The sequence below is a fragment of the Hyposmocoma kahamanoa genome, unplaced genomic scaffold (genome assembly GCF_003589595.1).
Source record: "Hyposmocoma kahamanoa isolate Upper Pololo Valley unplaced genomic scaffold, ASM358959v1 88, whole genome shotgun sequence".
NCBI classification, from domain to species: domain Eukaryota; kingdom Metazoa; phylum Arthropoda; class Insecta; order Lepidoptera; family Cosmopterigidae; genus Hyposmocoma; species Hyposmocoma kahamanoa.
Genome location: NW_020654466.1, coordinates 14,636,550 through 14,657,739, shown reverse-complemented (window position 1 = coordinate 14,657,739; position 21,190 = coordinate 14,636,550). Strand labels below are relative to the sequence as shown.

General features: G+C 34.6%; 1 protein-coding gene across 1 annotated transcript; it reads left to right on the top strand.

Moving 5' to 3' along the window:
- The first annotated feature begins 3,943 nt into the window (after positions 1 to 3,943).
- LOC113236007 (acylphosphatase-1-like) lies at positions 3,944 to 4,369 on the top strand. The gene has a single exon (XM_026471932.1). The coding sequence runs from the start codon at positions 3,987 to 3,989 to the stop codon at positions 4,305 to 4,307; it is 321 nt and encodes a 106-aa protein (XP_026327717.1). The 5' UTR covers positions 3,944 to 3,986; the 3' UTR covers positions 4,308 to 4,369.
- Positions 4,370 to 21,190: the final 16,821 nt, after the last annotated feature.

Here is a 21,190-nt window from a genome sequence, read left to right as displayed (position 1 = left end):
AAATTACTTAAATTACTTCTTTGTATATTGTTACTTATTCAAAAAGTACATATGTTGTACTAAATAAGAGATAAGTTACAAGTTTGTGGAACAATACAATTGTGGGTCGGACGAGCGTTTCTTAAAAATACGAACCCAACTGCTCTCTGTTAACAGTTCACCTGGAGCTGATGTATCTAAATTCTTTTGTTTAGCCTCGGCATCAATCGGGACCTTTGTAAAGTATTCAAAAACCATTTAATATTATTTTAGTTTAGTTGGCTTCAACTATTCTTGAGTACGGACGTGTCGTTGCATTCTACTTTTCGAAGTTTTTTTGGTTACGTCAGTGATAAAATGTCTGAGTCTACGAACGAAGAACACGCGGATATTGTGTTCTGTTACGGTTTTTGTGATGGTAATGCTGCTGCGGCACGAAGGGAGTACATGCGGCGCTACCCTAATCGTCGTGTACCAAACGAGAGAGTGTTTTCTGTCACGTACACGCGTTTGAGGCGGGACGGCATCGACAACACTCGAACGCGTAGAAATTGTGGCAGGCCTACACGTTTTGTTCCAGTGGAAGAAGAGGAAATATTAGAGGCTTTTAGAAGAGACCCTACCACTTCTACTAAGATTGTAGCCAGGCTACTTGGCACAGCACAATGGAAAGTGTGGTTCACTGTTCATACCGCTGGCCTGTACCCGTACCATTACATTCCTGTGCAAGGATAGGAGGAAGGAGATCCAGTTAGAAGGTTAGATTATTGCCGTTTCATGATTAATGCCGATCTGGAAGACCCAAATTTTTTGTCAAGAATATTATGGACAGACGGACCAAGTTTGATCGCGACGGAATCACAAATTTCCACAATGCACATTTTTGGAACCCGAGACGTGAAAACACACGAAAAAAAAAAGAAGCTTCCCACCAGAGAAGGTTTTCCCTTAACTTCTGGATGGGAATCATTGGCAGACATTTAATCGAGCCTTACTTTTTCCCTGACCATTTAAATGGAGAGATGTACGAAAATTTCTTGAGGGATAATTTGTCTGTATTGTTAGAAGATGTACCCATTAGAACATTTTTAAATCTGATTTACCAGCATGATGGCTGCCCAGCTCACTTCCGCCTAGGTGTGCGACAATGGCTGGACACGAATTATCCAGGCCGTTGGATTGGTCGAGGCGGGTCGATTCCTTGGCCAGCACGGTGCCCAGATTTGACACCGTGCGATTTTTAATTATGGGGGCATATGAAAAGTTTGGTGTATGAAACGCCCGTAAATTCATTAGATGAGCTGAGACAGAGAATAATTGACGCAGCTGAACAAATAAGAACAATTATAACATCGCGGGTAACGACAAGTGAAGTACGCAGAAGACTAAGAGCGTGTATTAGGAACCGAGGTTCCCATTTTGAGCAGGACTTACAATAAATGTATAAAATTTAGAATAACTTAGTTAAGAGTTTGTACTTTAAGGTAATAAACGTTACAGATTGTCAAGTGTCAACATTTCTTTAACATTTTCCCTCTAAAACTTATTTTACCATAAAATCAAGTGTAGTGAACTCGCAATTTGTTCTTGATTTTCATCACTTTTGTATTAGAAAAATTAACATTGTAGTTAACATTTTTACTGTTTTGAATAGGTAACAGTACAAAGAAGTAATTTAAGCAATTTGTACACATCGTTCCATATAATTTTTTTTACAAGGCACTCCTTTTAATAAATAAATTGTTGTTTCTTTTTCGGTAGTTCTCATCATTTTTGAACCACTATGGCAAATTTAACAGTTATTTCGTACTCTATTGCTATTAAACAATAACTTCAATTAAATAACTACTAGATAAAATGAAAACAAACCAGAAACGGACAGAAATAAAATTCCAAAAAAATAACAAAGCAGAGAATCGGGATTTTTTTTAAAAAACTTTAAATCTTCAATATCTTCGAAACTACTAATTTTTGGACAGGGTATAACTTGATTTAATTTGCTTCAAATTATGTCTACTTTCACCCGTTAAAAGGAATGTATCGAGTTACCAATCACCCTGTATATATAATATATATACATCGATAAGAAACGGCAATTCCGTTCCGAATCAACTTAACCTTATAATGTAATATACTATAACCCTGTAAAATATAACCTTATAACGTGCTGGTGTCCGCAAGTAGACGTCAAGGCGCCTATTGTGTAAGATACACACCTTATAGTCTAAATGTTACCCGCTAATATAAAAAAATCATAATTTACAATGCAGTTAGCATCTACGATCTATAAATCGTGCTAATTTTTCATAAATTAGTTATAGACAGGGTTTGAAATTATCAAGATAAGTATTGATGTTCTTTGATAATTATATAATAATTATCTGATACCTATCCGATATATATCCGATGATTATCCATCCTAATTCATAGCATTGTTTCTTTAATTTTTGGTTAAAAATGACAGTGAGAAAACTAAATAAACACGATGAATACTCAGACAACAAGGACTTGGTTTGTGACTTCTTTGAAACTGATATTTGATAAGTTTGGATAAGTCTCTGTTACAAACCCATGACACATGACAATGCTATAGCATTTGTTGTTTCAATTATTTTTTTAAATATCAAGATAAATTATCAAAGTTTATTTATCAAGATAATTATCGTGATGAATTCAAATTATCACTTCGAACCCTGGTTACTGATAATTAATTGAACATAATATAAATACTGTACTAGTTTATTTAATAGACGCATGAGTATGTCCAAATCGTGAGCTTGCAAATTCGTTCCAATATATCGATCTGTATCTTGTAATAGGCGCAAAGTGCGCAGGCATAGAATGTTCTTGTGGCTCGACGTTAACATGTGTTTGTTTTCGTTCCTGAGAGCGGCGCAATTGAATATCCCTGATCAACTTTATAGAGTAAAAATATAAAAACTCCAGTAGAGAAACGAAGCTGAAGCCGGTCACAAAGCCGCAAGTTGATCCAATGTTACCTGTTAATAATTACACATTTTAATATTGATTTAACACTGTACAAAATTTAGTCATCATTTTTAGGTTTACGGTATTACGCGCTTGACACCTCTTCTACATCTGTTTACGAGAAAGTCAAAGGATAAAATTTTATGTATTGAATATTTATATGAAATATCCTTTGCAGAGTCATTAATATTCCTTATTTTCTTTACACTGTATTAAATTTTATATTATTAACTAAAATACCGTGTTTTATATATTCGATAGATCTCAACACTTTTGAAAAAAGAACGTATCGAACGAAAGTGAACGTATTATGTAAGTATCCTGAACAATTATTAGAATAAGATTTAATGAAAGGTGGAACAAGGTCCGAATTTGGCATTCATCAAGCATGAGTACGACTCAGCACAGGTTCAAAAAGGTACGAAATTTGGGAAACCCACTTTTAACTGGCTGTGGTAAATGGTCACAGCAGGAACTTTTCTCTTAGCACTTATTATTTATTACATTACCATATACAGACAAAATCGATTGAAAACTTACTGATTAAATCGAACCATTTCATAATAACGTGCAACCCGTAGCATTCGGCTGTTCCCTTTCCATGCTTGACATGTAGAATGGAGGTCCCAGTAAAATTCGCGCCTCGGCTACAACAAAGTATTCAGCTATCTATTACTCGATTTTAAATATTTCAACCAGTAAGGTTTCGTATCTAATTTTAATGTAAATATGTGCTGGTTAAAAGAACAGTTTCTCTACCACAAACCGTAAAGTATTTTCTGGGAAACATGTATTCACACAGACTAAACAAAATTCGAATCCACCTCCCCTATGGAACAAAGTAGATTTGTTACCTCCATGACAACCTTTTCTTTTCAATAAACGCAGGCATATTATTGATGTGATGCATTCGTTTCCTAAACAACGAAAATAAACAAGTGCTACATGACAAAATGAATGTCAAAAGTTGATAGCCTAAAATTTTTCTGTCAAACTGTTAATATTTTAGTACATTCACCATGAGTAATATGACTAACCAACAAACCAAGAAAACGGGTCTTGTTTCATCGGATTTTGAAGTTTTTGGGAAAGTGCAGGGTGTGTTTTTCAGGAAGCATACCCAGAGGCGTGCTTCCGAATTGGGTCTGAAGGGATGGGTGATGAACACTGCTCAAGGCACTGTCGTGGGGCAAATGCAGGGTAATCCAACCGCCATCGAAGACATGAAAATCTGGCTCCAAAAAATTGGAAGCCCTAAGTCAAAGATCGAGAAAGCATCGTTTAAGAACGAGACCAAGATACCCAATTGTGCGTTTAGGTCTTTTGAGATACGTCGATGAAACACTGTACACTTTTTTATATATTTATATGTCTAAATAATTTGTATTGGTCCGAATAAACGAATTGTAAAACACTTGTTTTGTCCTTATTTTGAGGTAGTATGTTTCCCAAACGGCAGATGCGTTAGGTATAGGTAGAGATGAACATTGGGTAAGTAGAGCACATCGCAGTGTTTATATTGTTTGACTACCTACCTATTTCAAGTTCTGGAATTGATGTCAAAATTTGCACGTCAACAAATTGGAATCCAAATAATCTCATTACAGAGTACTAAAAAAACCGACCTCAAAATTGCGCGGAATTACATACATCTATTTGCCAAGTTTTATTGGAATAGGTTACCGGAAAGTGCTCGAGACCGGATTCATCCCCTAGTATGCTACCCTTAGAGGTGGAATATTTTCTAAAAATTTAAATGGGATCACTACTGAGGTATCCTCTTTCCAACAAAAAAGAATCATCAAAAGAGTTATCATAAAGAGTTATCGCGTAACACACACAAAAAAAACAAGATCGGTTAAAAAGTAGATACTATTTAATGTTTTCAAACTTACAGCCAATCATCTATCTCAGCAAACGAGTTAAGTTGGTCTGGGTAAATATTGACGTTGGAGAAATCATAATTGTAGGTAGTTTTTGAACAAGTGGGGTAGCACATTGGACAGGAAATCCCTCCATTCACCAAGTCTAACTCCAACTCCTTAGGTACATTTTCTACATCTGTCGGCCTGGTGCTTATAGATTGGGCTGTTAGAGAAAAATGTAATTTGATTTAAAAAAAATACTTTCGGGAATTTTTACAATGTTAGTGTTGTGTTTTAAGTATACTAAGTTGATATATTATTCAGGTTCCACCCGTCAGACTTCACCAAGTAGATGAGTACAGAGTTAAAGGGAATTGTTCTACACACGTTTCCATTTCGTGGTTGCTACTCAAAAATCTTGTTTTCCCGTAACTACCGGTGTAACCGTACACTAGGAGACTAAACAAGTCGTATCAAACTGAAAATACGCTTCTAATGACAAAGTTTACTATTGCAATTTAATAGCAGTAGAGCTCCTTCTGAAAAGGTTATTCCAGGAAAGTACTGCCACCGTATCTATTTCCGCCGCCAAGCACTGCGTTCCGGTAGGGTGCTGGTAAAATTACAAACCACAGAGTTATCAACGTATGTCGCAGGGTGACGGTGCAGTGGCAGTGGTTAGATCGTTACGATTCAAAGCTCTGAGCGGCACTGCAACTGTTACCGACAGGTGTGTCGCTTACCACCAGGCGCACGACTTCTTCGTTCCGTCAATTGGTATCATAAAAAAGTCATTTTATAAAAATTATTTATCAACTCACCATAATAAGTCCTAAGACACAATATATCACTCATGTCACATGTTTTAGTATTCAAAATCTTTGGCATGTTAAAAGGAGTGCAATTGCATTTTTCCAGCATAAAGAGCATCCTGCACTTAAGCATGCAGTCGCTAGAAGTGTAGAATGGAAGATAGGGAGACTCGTCGTAGAAAAGGCATTGCCTCATTTTCACAGAAACATGTTGGATATCACGAGATGCTTCTGTGAAACTAGCAGCTACCATTACATCCATCTAAAAGTAACGACCATAAATACGGACATAGTATAATAAAACAATTAATTCAACTCCACACAAACATACATTCTCGCGGTATATTGTCGTCGCAGTGTGCAGGTCGTTACACGCGCTATTCATCATAGAGGCAGTATTCAAACGTTCAATTGTTGTTTTTAAAAAATCAAGTATTAGACGTGGTTATAAAAATCCTTAAAAACCAAAACAAAGATCTGCAACGACCACATGGAAGAATTCGTGAGGTCCGTTGGTTCGTTCCGTGGCTTTGACACAGCGTCTGATACGGTTTGCTAAGAGACTTTAGTTCGTATTCAGCCGGATCGAAGTGAATTTTTTCTAAGTGTTACGATCTTTGTTTAATAATTATAACAAACTAGTGGAGTAATTTTACAAAAAAGTAATTGCATATCATAGTGGTAAAACATCCTGACATTCGATAAAAGTTAATTACAAATTTAAAATTGTTCACAATGTCATTTCTATTTCATATTTATACTCGGATAATCGAGATACCAATCCGCAATACTGGTATGACAATATATCAATCCATAAGTAGGCAAAATTCCCTCGTACTTAAAGATAGTTAAAATATTGTTTTTCTTTTAAGGCGTAGGCTGTTCTATTTAGGTGTAAAAATTTACAAACTATAGCTAAACATACCTGAACGTTCGGACTAATCATTTGCATAGCAAAACTTCCACTGGGAGCGTCTGGGAAATCGTAGGCATCAGAAAATTGTAACTGAAACATACAAAAAACGACAACTATAACATAGACTAAATTGTAACGAACGATAAAAATCCAAATAATTGTGAAAACTCAAGAAACATTTAATAAACTAATTGAGATATAAATAATGATATGTTATTACAGAGCGGGTTGATCTTTTATAGGTAGGATAACGGTACATTTAAGATGTTTTAGAACTGGAAATTATTACCTGAGCGCCCTCTAACGGCACATTATAGAAGAAATCATCACTTTCATTCAATAGAAGTAACACTTTCAATCCTTGATCGTAATCGTAATTGGACTTATTCCCATATTTATACATGTCAATATTTCGTGATCTACTATTTCCGCTGAAAATAAAATTAAAAAGTTATTGTACGTTTCGGGCCCTCTACAGGTCCAATGGTCACGGTTGACGTCAATCGTGACAATGGGACCTGCAACGGGTCCGAAACGTGACAAAACAAATACACGTGATTTAAATCAGGAAAAATAGTTTCATTTCCTATGTGTAACAATCGGGACAACCTAAGAACTCGACATTACGTTCATATTTATGTATTTACTTTTAACAGCTCAGAGATTCAGTATACCAGAGAAATAAATGTCGCACAGAAGTTAATTACTCAATAAGTAATTATATTTTTTTTTACAAAGAAACGTCCTCAAAAGATTGTGGAGTCTTCTATTTGCCAAGTTTAACGGAAAGGGATGGAAATCCGATTAGCCGGATTCATGGTCTAATTGGCCACCTCGAGGTGAAACGTTTTTTTCAAATTTGAATGGAACCATTATCGAGGTACTAGGTAGGTATCACAGACCACATAAATTATTCCGTGGTAGGTATGGCGGTTTTATGGAAAGAGGGTACCGCCATACCTTTTTTTTTTTAAAAAAAAAAAAGGTATGGCGGTACCCTCTTTCCATAAAAAAAGAATCATGAAAATCAGTTTACAAATGTCGGAGTAATCGCGTAACATGCACACACAAAAAAGACAATAGAATACAGTCGAATTTAAAACCTCTTCCTTTCTTAACCGACTTCAAAAAAGGAGGAGGTCTCAATTCGACTTTTTTTATGTATGTTTCGCGATAACTCCCGTATTTGTGAACCGATTTTCTTGATTCTTTTTTGTCGGAAAGAGGGTACCTGCATAGTGATCCCATTTAATTTTGAAAAAAATCATCTACCTCTAAGGGGGGCTGTTCACGCATAAAGATTGATTTTTATAAATAGCGCCTAAATTTTATTATAAGGAGCAATTATTTTAATGGTTGATTTTGCAATTCTCCAACTCAAGGCGTTTTTCTCTCAATATACTTTAAGCTTTGAGTAGTGAGAACCGATTTTTATTATCTCCTGTGTCAAGTCCCGTACAGTGGCGAACTAGGGGATGAATCCGGGTTTGCGCACTTTTCGGTAACTGATTTCAATAAAACTTGGTAATTATATGTAATTCCACGTACTTTTGAGGTCGGTTTTTTTAGTACTCTGTACTGAGATTATTTAAAATCGATTAAAAATATCATAAGAAACATACTCTTCAAACGTATCGGATTCTCGAAGGTAATTGAAGGTGCAGCAGTATCCATTTGCAGTAAGGCGAAAATCTAATAAGTCTGAACAATTTTTCGGTTGTTCGTTCCACACACATCTTAATAGGATATCTTCACAATGAGGTGTTAACTGAAAATATTATATAATTGGTACCTACTACTAAAACGATCGTCGAAAAATAAACATAAATATGAGGGAAGGCCAAAATAACTTTCCAAGTGTACTGCGAGATGGTCTTAAATTTCAATTAACAACTTGCCGAAAACAAATGTTATTATATGCATTTGTGACCATCATATCAATTCACGATTCAAAGTCAAAGTAAAGTGAAAGCCAAATAATATTTATTTCATAGGTAAGCAAAATACATATGAAATCATCATACTGATTAAACTCAGCTGCTCATTCGTAAGGCAGATTTCCCTGAGAAGAATGAGCAAGAAACGCTAGGCATTGCTCTTTGTAAATATACATTTGAATAAATTTATCATTACAATATTTCATTTAAACATCTTACAAATACCTAAAAGAGCTAAACGCAGAAGTTATATAATAACCTTTAGTATAAAGTTTTTGTTTCACAACAGTTTTAAGCCTCGTAAATGGCAAATTTTGAATATCAATCGGAATTTTATTATAGAAGCGTATACATTGCCCCTTAAATGATTTTGAGACTTTATGAAGACGACTGTCTCACAGCTAGTTTATTTTTATTGCTCGTATTAATGTTATGTCTGTCACTATTTCTCTTAAAAAAAAAATTATTTTTCTTAACATAAATCACATTTTCATAAATGTAATGTGACGTTAGTGTAAGAATGTTAATCTCTTTAAGCTTGTCTCTCATAGACACTCTGGGGCCCAGATTGTAAATTGCCTTAACCGCACGTTTCTGCAGGATAAATTCTATTAATATCGGCGGCATTGCCCCAAAGCAAAATGCCGTATGTCATTAAACTGTGAAAGTAGCTGAAGTAAACCAATCTAGCTGTTTCGACGTCTGAAAGTTTTTGTTCGTTTGTTCTTTATCGCGTACATTGCAGAGCTGAGCCGTTTTGATAGCTTATTTATATTATATGTGGACCGTAACCTTTAGGCCCAGTGCGTCATCGTGTTCAAATGCAGATGGGGAAATGACAAGTAATCAAAGAGTCAAAGAGCTTCAAAACACAAGTTTCACCCTATGCAAAAGCCATAATTTTTATTTATTTGCAAGTTTTACTTGCTTTTAAATTCGATTTATATTCTTAAATTGCGAACTTATCAGGCATTTACAAATTTTGTCATTATTAAATTTCAAATAAATTAATGCCATAATGAAGCTGCGGAAAACAACGATTATGTCACAAGAAAATCAACTATATCTGTAAAGATAAAATTTACAAATATTGTAAATAATTAAAATAATATACCTACCGTACAAAATGTACTTGATTTTCTTGTGATAGATAATCATTGTTTTCCGTACTTCACTTTGGCATTAATTTATTTGAAATTTAATAATGTAATCCAATTTTTAAATAATTATAACAAGTAATTTGTATTCTTAAACATAAAACAGCCCACATTTAACTTACACTTTTCATAAGTTCATTCACATTGTATTCCCCAAGAACTCGATGGAGTTCAGCTGGATCGATGGTTTCGTTTTCGTGAGCAGGCTGAGATAGAGTGTACAGCTGTCCAAGTCCGTAAAGAAGTGACAGCATTTTTTTTTCATCGTAGTTTTTATTGCGCTCCTCTTTCAACCTGTTTGAAATCCTTAAGAGTTTATCTTATCATCATGTAATATTGTGACTTTGATTTAACTCTGCAGGTTTCACTGAATATTTGATACATAGTTGTATGCATATATATGTAATGACTTTTTGACCTAATGGTGTAGGGTGAAGAAGTAAACGGACTATTGCTTCCCAACATCATTTACAATTGCACCATTTGCACCATTTGAATGGGACAATATAATGTGAGCATTACTGCATTCCAGTTTAGAAGGGTAAGGGTGCTGGTGAAATTAAACGCACATGGGACTTGTCAACTCATGTCTCAGGGTGACAGGCGCAGTGGCAGCGCCCATAAGATCCTTGTGATTAAAGCCTTGAATGATACTGCAACTGCTATGGATAGGCGTGTCGCTTACCACCAGGCGCACGACTTGTTCATCCCGTCACTTGGTTATTATAAATAATAATAACAAGTATTCCATTTTGATCGCGTGCATACTAGACGGCGCCAGAGTGTTGCACATAGGTATTTCCACATAGGTATATTATCACGTAGGTATGTTGCACATAGGTATATATATCTGTGGTGCTATAAGGACTATCGATATTTTAAGGCTTATTACTATGACAATAGCAAGAGGCCTTAAACTCATAACATTTCTAAAACAAACTAACAATCGCAATTGCTTTACTCACTGGTTTTATAGATGTAATAACATCCTAGAGCCACATACTAGAGCCACATAAGGTACGAGATCTCAAGACAGAGGCACACCCCGGACACTCCATACAACGGTCGAAAGCTATTTGCCTACTACTACTACATACAGCAAGGCGCTAACTGCACACGCGCAAATGTGTACGTGAAGTGGCAGGGTTACCCATCACTTTCTCGTACTATTTATACGTTACGTGGTCAGAGCGGCAACATAGCGAAAATTCTAACGCCAATGTTACCTATAATTCTATTACACATGTTCATTAGGTATTTATATAGATATAAAATTACATTTTTCATTAATTCACTAACTACAATAATATGGAAAATTTATTTAAAAAATATATTAAAAGTACTTAAAATGTTATATTTTGGACAGGTACTTCTAAATGAGGTAACCAAGGTACTTGAAATTGCGTGTCCTAGGTTACGTAGTTAATATTTAGGCATATTCACTTCTTAATACTTCTCGGCAATACTTTTTGTTCCCTGACAGAGGTCGTGATTTTTGGAACAATGCTATTGGTAGTCACGACAATGTATTTTTCTTTTATATATATAAAAAATAAGGTCAAATGACCTTTTGTATGTTAAATGTCTTTCATAAGTTCTGTTCATAAGTTTCATAAGTTTCAGTTACATGTTCACAATAAATAAAATTTAAAAAAAGTAATTTATTAGTTTATTTAATTTATTATAATTGCCTCTTTGTTTGTATTCACTTACTTTATAAGATTACTGTTACTAGCAAATGTGGACTAATCGACAATAAAATAAATTATTGGAAAAAGATTTATTGGAAATGAAATAATTTTTTCGTATCCAAATCGCACGTATTTGGTTTTTCAAAGAAACTAACGTTTTGAGCTTTTACATTCAACCTTGACCATACGTGTAGAAACCCCGAAACATTGGTTTGTTTGAAAAAACAAATAAGGAAAAGAATTGTTTTTAGTACAATGTGTAACAATACACATGTGTCACAAACGTTCTAGAGTTGCCTTATATAATATCAAATAATTAATTAAATTTCATTTTTAATAACATAGGTAATAAGACAAATGTTGTTTACTATTTTGAAATACTAATTTTGCCTTTTCCGATCTCTATTAATGACTACTTACAACTTTTGAGCAAGTTCAGTAACAGCCATCTTGCTAATCCTGTTGTTGGTGCAGATTCCAACCGCGGGGAAAATTATGGTGCTAACAGGCACTCCTTCGGGAAACTGAGTGGTGACCAGTGGCGCCTGGTAGTATTTGTTAAACGTTATCCATACTAAAGTTACTGAGCATATTAGTGCCCCAATAAGAGTTATTACCCAAATAACCCTGTAAAAAAAGAGATGTATGGCTTCTTGTACATATTTTTTGCATTATGGAAATAGAGCTCAGACTCTTTGCCAATGTCAAATTGTTAAAATATAGGAAACAGGATTTTAAGGAAAAATAAAGTTGGAAAAGTCACGGGATTTGGAAAAAAAAAAGGATTCATAATGGTGCTTTTCCACCGGCGAGACTATAATTGAAATCTAGCCTGGCTGTTTCCACCAAAAATTGGCATTAATAGCTTTCGCGAACTCGATGATATTAATAGCCATCGCTACCTCGCGCGATGCATTGCGAGAATCATTTTAACAGAAACAGATATATAACTCTATACAGGCAGCAATATGATTCATTACTACACCAACAAATATTTCGATTCTCGTCTAGCCAATCCAGACTGTTTCCACCGAAGATGCGCGGAGAGAATTGAAATTTCGGCATACAAATTTAAATCGTCTCACCTCGCCGGTGGGACAGCATCTTACGACAGCGTCTTAATGAGCTACATTAGATTATCAGTAAGTGCAGTGAATAGCAGATGTACACAAACTCTCCAAATTCCCCATAGAACATTTTTTAAATTTTTAATGCAATATTGAGAAGTGTCAATTTGTGTGTGGCCGTGCGACCGTAGAAGGTTGAATGTCATAATATTCACAGGTTAAACTATGCATACTGTTACTTTTTTTCAAATTGCTATGCCGTGCTATTGAAATGGTGCTAATGTACACGGTAAAAAGCATATTAAGTTTGACACATTTTATGACTTAAATTCTACTCTATGCCGCTTACAATGTTCAAGAAAGAAAACAAAGAAACAATGAAAATTTTAACTAACTGCACATATTTAGGTATGGCACGCGTTAGTAGCAGTAGAGCGCCTTGTGAAAGTTCGTCCAGAGTAGTAGTAGTCAACTTATGTCTCAGGGTGACGGGCGCAGTGGCAGTGCCCCTCGGCTTGGTCTTTGGGATTTAAAGCTCTGAGTGCCACTGCTATGGACATTGCTATGGACAGGCTTGGCGCTTAACACCAAGCACACGCCTTATTCGTCCCGTTACCAAGTGTTATAAAAAAAATTTAGATTGACTCTTTTTATGATTTAAATGCGACTCTATGCCGCTTACAATTTTCAATAAAGAAAAGGAGAAAGTTTTTATCTAATTGTATATCATTAGGTATGGCACACATTCAGTCATTAATTCTTATGACTATTTATAATTTGATACTAGCGCCTATAATTGGCTTACTTAGTTAAATAATGCGTATTGTTGTGTAATACGTATCTTTAGAACGTAAGCGATTCAATAAAGTCCATCCACTTTAAATTACATAACATTCAAGTAACAGGATATTTAACGGATCAGTGCCGCTTCCCATTCCTGGGTGATATAACTCTCATAGCCTTTAAAGGTTTATATAATCGGACATGTTCTATAAGGCAATAGTTAATTACAAAACAAGATTCGACATAAACAAGTTCACCAGCTCTAGTAACTCTGGTAAGTTACTTTCACGTTTGTAAAAGCGTGCTTACTTACCTTTCGATAAAAGGTGTTTTTTCGTTCACGAGATGCTTAAGACCACATATAGATGATTCAGAGCAATATTCTCTAGTAATCTTTTTAATGCTAATCAATAATGAAGATTTTTTCGTTTTGACCGATTTCCTTTTATATATTTGGCGATTCGAATATGGTGAATACAGATTATTCCAAGCCATCGCTACAATGCGTCGATTCAAACGCCTTTAGTGGGTGCTTGTGAACTATTTCAAAGATGACATAGCTATAAGGGCAATCAAAAGCGTCGTTTAATATTCTATTTTGACGATATGATCAGAAAGAGTTAATTCTAGTGATTGATCACTTCTTATCGTGTCGTTTAGCTTCGATTGTCTAGTTCTGCCTGTTTATTTCCAAAATCGATAGTTATCTTACTAGCTCATTTCAATTCTTATCAGCATTTAATTCAGCCCTCGAAAACAATACAAAATGGACCCTGTAAAAAAATCTGTAAAGACCCTGAAAACATTGGTTTGTTTACATATAAAATATATAAAAATATCGTTACATTTCCGATGCATAAACAGTCGCTAAAGCCTAATAATAAGAATATATTTATCTCGAGTAACTATAGATTTATACCTATGTGTTAGTAAAAATTAAAATTTTATCATTATTATCAATACCTACCTAATGTGGCACCTTTTGTGTACGAAGGCCACATCTGCAAAATTGCAACTTTTGAAGAGACAGATTTAAATATTTTTGTGCTTAAATAGGAGAATTATAACATTTTGCATATATTGAAATTATTCCAAGTAGTTCGTATTCATACATTATTTTTATGATTTTTATACATTTTCATGTGATAAAGGTTTTTTTGACGTATATGTGGCTTTATTATAAAAAGGGTACGATATAATTCAAAGAAGGGCTAAATGAATGCATAAGTGCATATGTTAAACTGCTTTAAACTTTCAAAAGTTTCCGTAGCAATAGAGCTCCTTGTGACAGAGTTTGTCCAGGGAAGTACTGCCACCTTACCTATTTCTGCCGCCAAGCAAAAATGTCAGCAGTACTGCGTTCCAGTTTGGAAGGGTGAAGATGCTGGTGAAATTACAGGTATATGGGACTTGTCAACTTATGTCTCTATGTGACTGCAATTGGTATGGACAGACGTGACGCTTACCACCAGGCCCACGACTTGTTATGATAAAAAAAATGTAAAAGTTATTATAACAGAAAAAATAATCTCTATCTTTGCTTTAAACATTAGATGATGATCTCTACCTCGCTTCACTCTCTCTCTCGCTATCCGACCGTGATATCGTATTTCGTGCCAAAAGGACAAGCATTTTGCTAGACCCTATTGTCATAGATATTGATAGACTGCACGAGCTACTAAATTATTCAATGGAAATGACATTTCATGTGCTCCATTACACAATGTGTTCGAACAACTCGTGTTTATAAAAGATTGTATCTGAGATAAAACAGCAGATATAATGAATAATAAACCTATATTCATACATCTACTTGTTTAGACAGCATATAGTGGAGTTCAGTATTTATGTATAATATGGTATTGTGTTTGTGTTAGGTGAAATTATAATAATTATGATGTTGATAGGGTTGCCTCGCTTTTACAATGCGCCTAGACCATGTTTGCAGATACACAGGTTGATGGTTTGCGATCGTACTTTTTGTTTTATTTTTATGTTACCAAGTCACGGGACGTATGTACAAGTCGACAAGCGACATGCCTGTTCATAACAGTTGCAGTGCCACTAAGAGCTTTAAATCGCAAAGATGTGAGAGTGGGCACTGCCACTGCGCCCGTCACCCTGAGACATAAGTTGACAAGTCCTATGTGCCTGTCATTTCACCAGCATCCTTACAATAATAATAATAAATACGCAAGAAAAGGCCTCACTTTTCAGTAGATTGCGGAGCAGCATCAACACCATTTTACAGGTCACACCTGATAGATACGATCTGCCTATTGTTGAAGTATTTCATTGGGGTTCTCTATCGAATAGTCTCATGAGAGTCTATTGGATCGGGTAGCGAGTGAAAGGTACTTTCACGTTTATTTTGTTTACTTTTTATACTTATTATTATTATTATCCTAGCCGTTAAGTTATTTTTGTAAGTGTACTAACCTTAAAAAAATTAATGTTGTTTTAATAAATAATTATATAATTATTATATGAATATGGACAAGTTTTCGTACGGTTTTTTTGTGTCGTTGTAGTTATCGACTAATTTCAGAGTAGAATCTTTAAACCTATCTCCTGAAAAGGTGTCATTTTGTAGATGTGACCCCATTGCACCAAGGGTGTGATAGTAGGTATTGATAACAAATTATTAAATTTTTATTTACATTCATTATTGTTACTTGGAGTAAATGAATTGTCATTATCAAACTCAAAAGATAAACTATTTTTTTCAGAACTAAGTAAACCCCGTACATTTGTCTTTTCAAACAAACCGAAGTTTCGGGCTTTTTACACATCCCGAAACGTTCAAATCATCCGTTACCATAGGGCAGTCCAGTTAGTCGTGACCTTTGTTCCATAGATTCATATTTTGTCAACTATGGGTTTTATCAATATGTGTTATTATACAAACAGAGTCGCGCGCCCGGTAGCAAGTAACACGCCTGTCCACAGCAGCTACAATGCCACTCAGAGCTTTAAATCGCAAAGAGTTGAGGGCACTTCCACTGCGCCCGTCACCCTGTGACATAAATTGACAAGTCCCATGAGCCTGTAATTTCACGAGAACCCTTATCCTTCAAATTGTCTTTGATTAATCGCAATTTTATAATGATGTCTTATTCTTATAATTATATCTTATATCTTGCCAGGGCCGGTAGCTGTAAAGGTATCTAACTGGGTGATAAAACTTTCATAGATTTCTCATAGATAGCGCTACGACTAAAAGTTGTTGAAAAACCAAATACAAAGACACGACAACAAGCACACAGAAAAATTCGTGAGGTCCGCTGGTTCATTCCGTGGCTTAGTTGGTATAGCGTCTAGGACGGTTTGTAGAAGACGGTCGGTTCGAATCCGGCCGGATCGAAGGAATTTTTTCTGAGCGTTCGATCTTTGTATTAATAATTATAACAAACTAGTGGAGTAATTTCACAAAACATAATTGAATATCAATTGAATAAAAATTTTAAGTAATTTTGCAAGTTAATATAGTGTAAGATAAAAAATCTGTAAAGAACCAAATTTCAAATTCATTATTTTGTAATATTTACAAAATGTAACGATACTTATATCTTAACACATATGTAAAAAAAAATCGTATTCGCTAAATGTCACATATCATAATAATTACACAATATACTCACAAATGAGGAAAATTGAGTAATAAAGCGCCCAAATAACGTAAACATGAGACTGGTCACATGATGTACATTCTAGCATTGAATGGTCGGCGATCACATGACCAAAGGTTGCAAAAGCGTTGGCAAACAATTTGACCAACACTTCGTCCCGTTACTCTGCGTTTGCGCGTAGTCATTAGGTAACAATAAGTGGAAATAGTAAATACAATGTTTCAGACGTTTTAAAACAATGTTCTCATTAAATCTTCGCAAGAGCACACACGTATATGTGCAATCAACAAAATATAGGTAAATAATATAAGTAGAGGTCCTTTTGAATACGTCCGGGGAAATACTAACACCTTACCTATTTCTGCCGCTAAGCAATAATGTGAGCATAACTGCGTTTCGGTTTGAAGGGAAAAAATGCTGGTAAAATTATAGGTACATGGGACTTGTCCACTTATATCTCAGAGTGACGGGCATAGTGACGATTTAAATCTCTGAGTAGCACTGCAGCTGTTATGGACAGGTCGGACCTGTCGCTTAACACCAGGCGCATGACTTGTTCGTCCCATCACTTGATATTACAAAGGAAAGTCTTTGATTGGCACTGTAACTGTTATGAACAGGCGTGTAGCTTACCAATTACCAATAGGTGCACCACTTGTACGTCCCGACATTTGATATTATAAAAAAAGTGTGAGTGGAATAGAGTTGAATTAATTTCATTACTAGTTGAATTCACTCTGTACATGACAGCGAACGTAGGAACACAATAATGAAACAAAGAAATTTAAAATATTATTTATTTGGTCTCACTTTCTTATGACTAATAATATAAAGTAAATCTTAATACTAGGCATTGAGATCCAAAATGGTCACCACGCAGCATTTGTCTGCATGCAAAATAACACAACGCTAATATTCTGCGGTGACCGAAGAACGGAGCGGACAACAAAATATAACTTAAATTTAAATAATATTTATTTTGAATAAAACACTTAACAATTAACATAAAAATAATAAATCGTATATATAACGACTTCTGTACTCCACCTACGAAGGGGTCGGGCTTAGAATAAGGGTTGTGCTTACGCTGTTCGTTGGCAATGCGGTTACTACTACGGGCGCTTGATGACAAGGTTCCGGGTGCGATTCGCGATTTGGATCAATTCAGGAAACGAACATTTTGAAGTCAGTGCTGGGCCCTGGTTTTAATTCAAATTGGATTCGATGATCGGGTAGCCCATCCGCAATATTATACGATTCGGAAAAGACGCAGTTTCCGATCGGAAGAAGCAATCAAAGTCAATCTGCTGGTCTAGTATTCTGGTACTCATAGTACAGGAAATTCCCTAGTTTAATTCAATCTTTTGATTTCGTTAGTCGTTAAATTCCCTCACTTAATTTAGTTCGGTCGCATTGGAAGATTTTTTACAGCTCTCAAAAAACGCTTGTCACAAAACATGCCGATTTTCAGTTGGATTAGAGCAAATTTTTATCTGCAGCCACAAAACGCTTGTACGGAGGCCGTATTGAAAAATGGCCAACAAGTAATAATATTTTTATTGTATTACATAGATTTATAAGACATATAATTGAATTCTATAATCTAATAAAATAAATTTCTATATCAATCAACCGTGACCTGTAAAGGGCCCGCACCGTCGGTTTGTTTGAAAAAACAAATATACGCGATTTAAATCCGGAAAAATAGTTTCATTTCCTTTGAATTCTATAATGTAAAATAAATAAATAAAATTAATGTGTACATATCGAGTTCTTAGGTTTTCGCGATTGTTACACATTGTTTGAAAAAACAAATATACGCGATTTAAATCCGGAAAAATAGTTTCATTTCCTAATATATATACTTTTTTCAATTTATAAAACATGCTTTCCCAAACTAACAGCCATGTCATGTATTTCTTTGCCTATAAGATCATTGCTGCCTAATAAATAAATGAAGAGTCGTACTGTCTAATACACATTCTGTTCAGTTACCAGCTTATTTTTTTTAATTTATTTAAAAAATCGAGATAATAAGATTACATCACACGCTCTTCATTTCCATTACGCAACGAATCAATCTGTTCCGAAATCATATCGAAAACAAAATCGAATTCGCACTAAATTACGCAATCATCTTACACAAATAGCTCTAAAATTGTTACGTACGTGTACTACATATGTAACATACCTCCTCTGACCTGCATTAGCATCCTTTCGCCGAAATATCTGTTGTGTCGGAACTGTACCAATCCTCGATTTTCAACTACATTGCTTACATGAACCAAGAAATAAATAATACCTTTAGAAACCAGACAATGAAACGGCATGTTTTTTATTATAACTGTGTTTTAAACCCGCTCTTGCATAAACTAATTTGCATTTTATGAGACAATAAAGAATTCTATAAGCATCTTATAAACAAAAAAAATTAGTTCGAGAATTATTAATATAAATATGATGCAATCGTTACTTTTGCAGTGTTACAAAAATAGGTAATTAGCACATGTTATAATCTAATTAATTATTTACTACTCTAATATAGAACCAGTAAAGCTGAAGCAAAATTTTTTAGGTTACTCCTATATATATATATATATATATTCATTCACGTGAAGTACCGTAGTAGTAGTAGTAATTATTGTTACTAAATATAAATATTTCTTTTTTTAATAATATGTTGATCACCATTGTTTTAAATTGATGCTATTTTACTTAATACAAGCTAAGCTATAATAATTCTTATATCTTATGTTGGATTTAATAGATACATAAGTTCTTATTATTTGTAAAATATAATCGTAACGTAACGAGTAACGCTATGCAATGCCGGAATTAATAAATTGAGACGGTAAAAGGGTCGCCACAGGCTTAGCCTTGTGTGGACCACCTGTAAAAATTTAGTATGTTTTCAGGCATGGCATCATGTTATCAACGCATGTTTTTGTTAATGTTTAACACCTACAGTCAATTCGGGTAACTTTCAACATTTTTTGCGTTTTTCTAATAATTTCAAATTTAATTATGTTTCTTAACAATTACTTTATTAAGTGAATAGTGTTCTTTTAAGCCCTTTTTTCGTTCTTATAGAAGGAATTTAATAATTATTCAACAAAACTGTTCTAGATTTGCTCCAAAAGTCACATTCAAAGTTGCCTTGAATTTTGGGTAACGTTGAATAAGATTAGCCTTCGATATGGAAACCTAGACATTTTCAAGATATTTTACAGTTTGTGTAAGATTATACGACATATTCATATTTTTTAGATGTGAATCTGTCCAAATATTCCTGACAGTGCGTTCAAAAACGACATTTGACTTGGTATTGCCATAATAAAACGAGACGAACTAATTTAGTTGAAATGAAAAACTTGTTTTTTTTAGATTTTTTAATTAATGCGAATAAAAATGAAAATTTTCTGTTTAATAATAAATTCTACGCTTATTTAGCTATCAAACGAGATCAAAATGAATCACCTATAACAATTATTTTAGACAAATCTATTCACCCCACTCCTTGAATAAAATGTCGTCATCAATATAAATACGGCCGCCTTTTCTAGATAGCTGTTGCTCTTTTATAATATTCACAATATCGGCTTTATTAACTTGACATGTCTCAACGTTAGAGGGCCAAGACCAACCTCCTAAAAAGCATTTTTGGAACACTGAGACAGTAATTTCCAAAGGAGTAACTTTTAGAACTCTCCCTGGAAACAGACTACCCTCTTCTCTAAAAACACAGTCAAACACATTCAAAGTTACCCAAATTTCTCTGTTTGGTAACGTCTTCAAAATCTAATTCGTTTTACGCGTAAATACAAAACCAAAATAAATTATTCTTTAAAAAAGCGATATATAAACCTCTACTTAAGTGTGGAAACCAAAACTTACCAGTCAATATTCAGATTTACATATTTAATTCCGATTCTAAAACTGAGCAACAAATCACACCAAACTACTTTCGCCAAGAAAAAACCGCGAAAGTTTAAAAAAATACAATTTAACATTACTTTTTTCTTTCATAACTTTCGTTTAACAATTTTGTTCCGATTTACACAGTTTCAATACTAAAAATAAAAGATCGCCATACATAAAATAAATTTTTAAATCTTTTACGCAACTACGTTCAAAGTTACACCACGATTCAAAGTTACCCGAATTGACTGTACTTAATGTTAATTTAGCATTAGTCTCTTCTCTTCTCTTCTCTCGTCTCGTCTCGTCTCCTCGTCTCGTCTCGTCTCGTCTCGTCTCGTCTCGTCTCGTCTCCTCGTCTCGTCTCGTCTCGTCTCGTCTCGTCTCGTCTCGTCTCGTTTCCCGACTTTGAGATCTCGACAATTTTTAGATATTTTCGAAACTCGAG

Excerpts from the sequence above, each read along its gene's own strand:
- LOC113236007 (XM_026471932.1), top strand. The coding sequence starts at position 3,987 with ATGAGTAATATGACTAACCAACAAACCAAGAAAACGGGTCTTGTTTCA.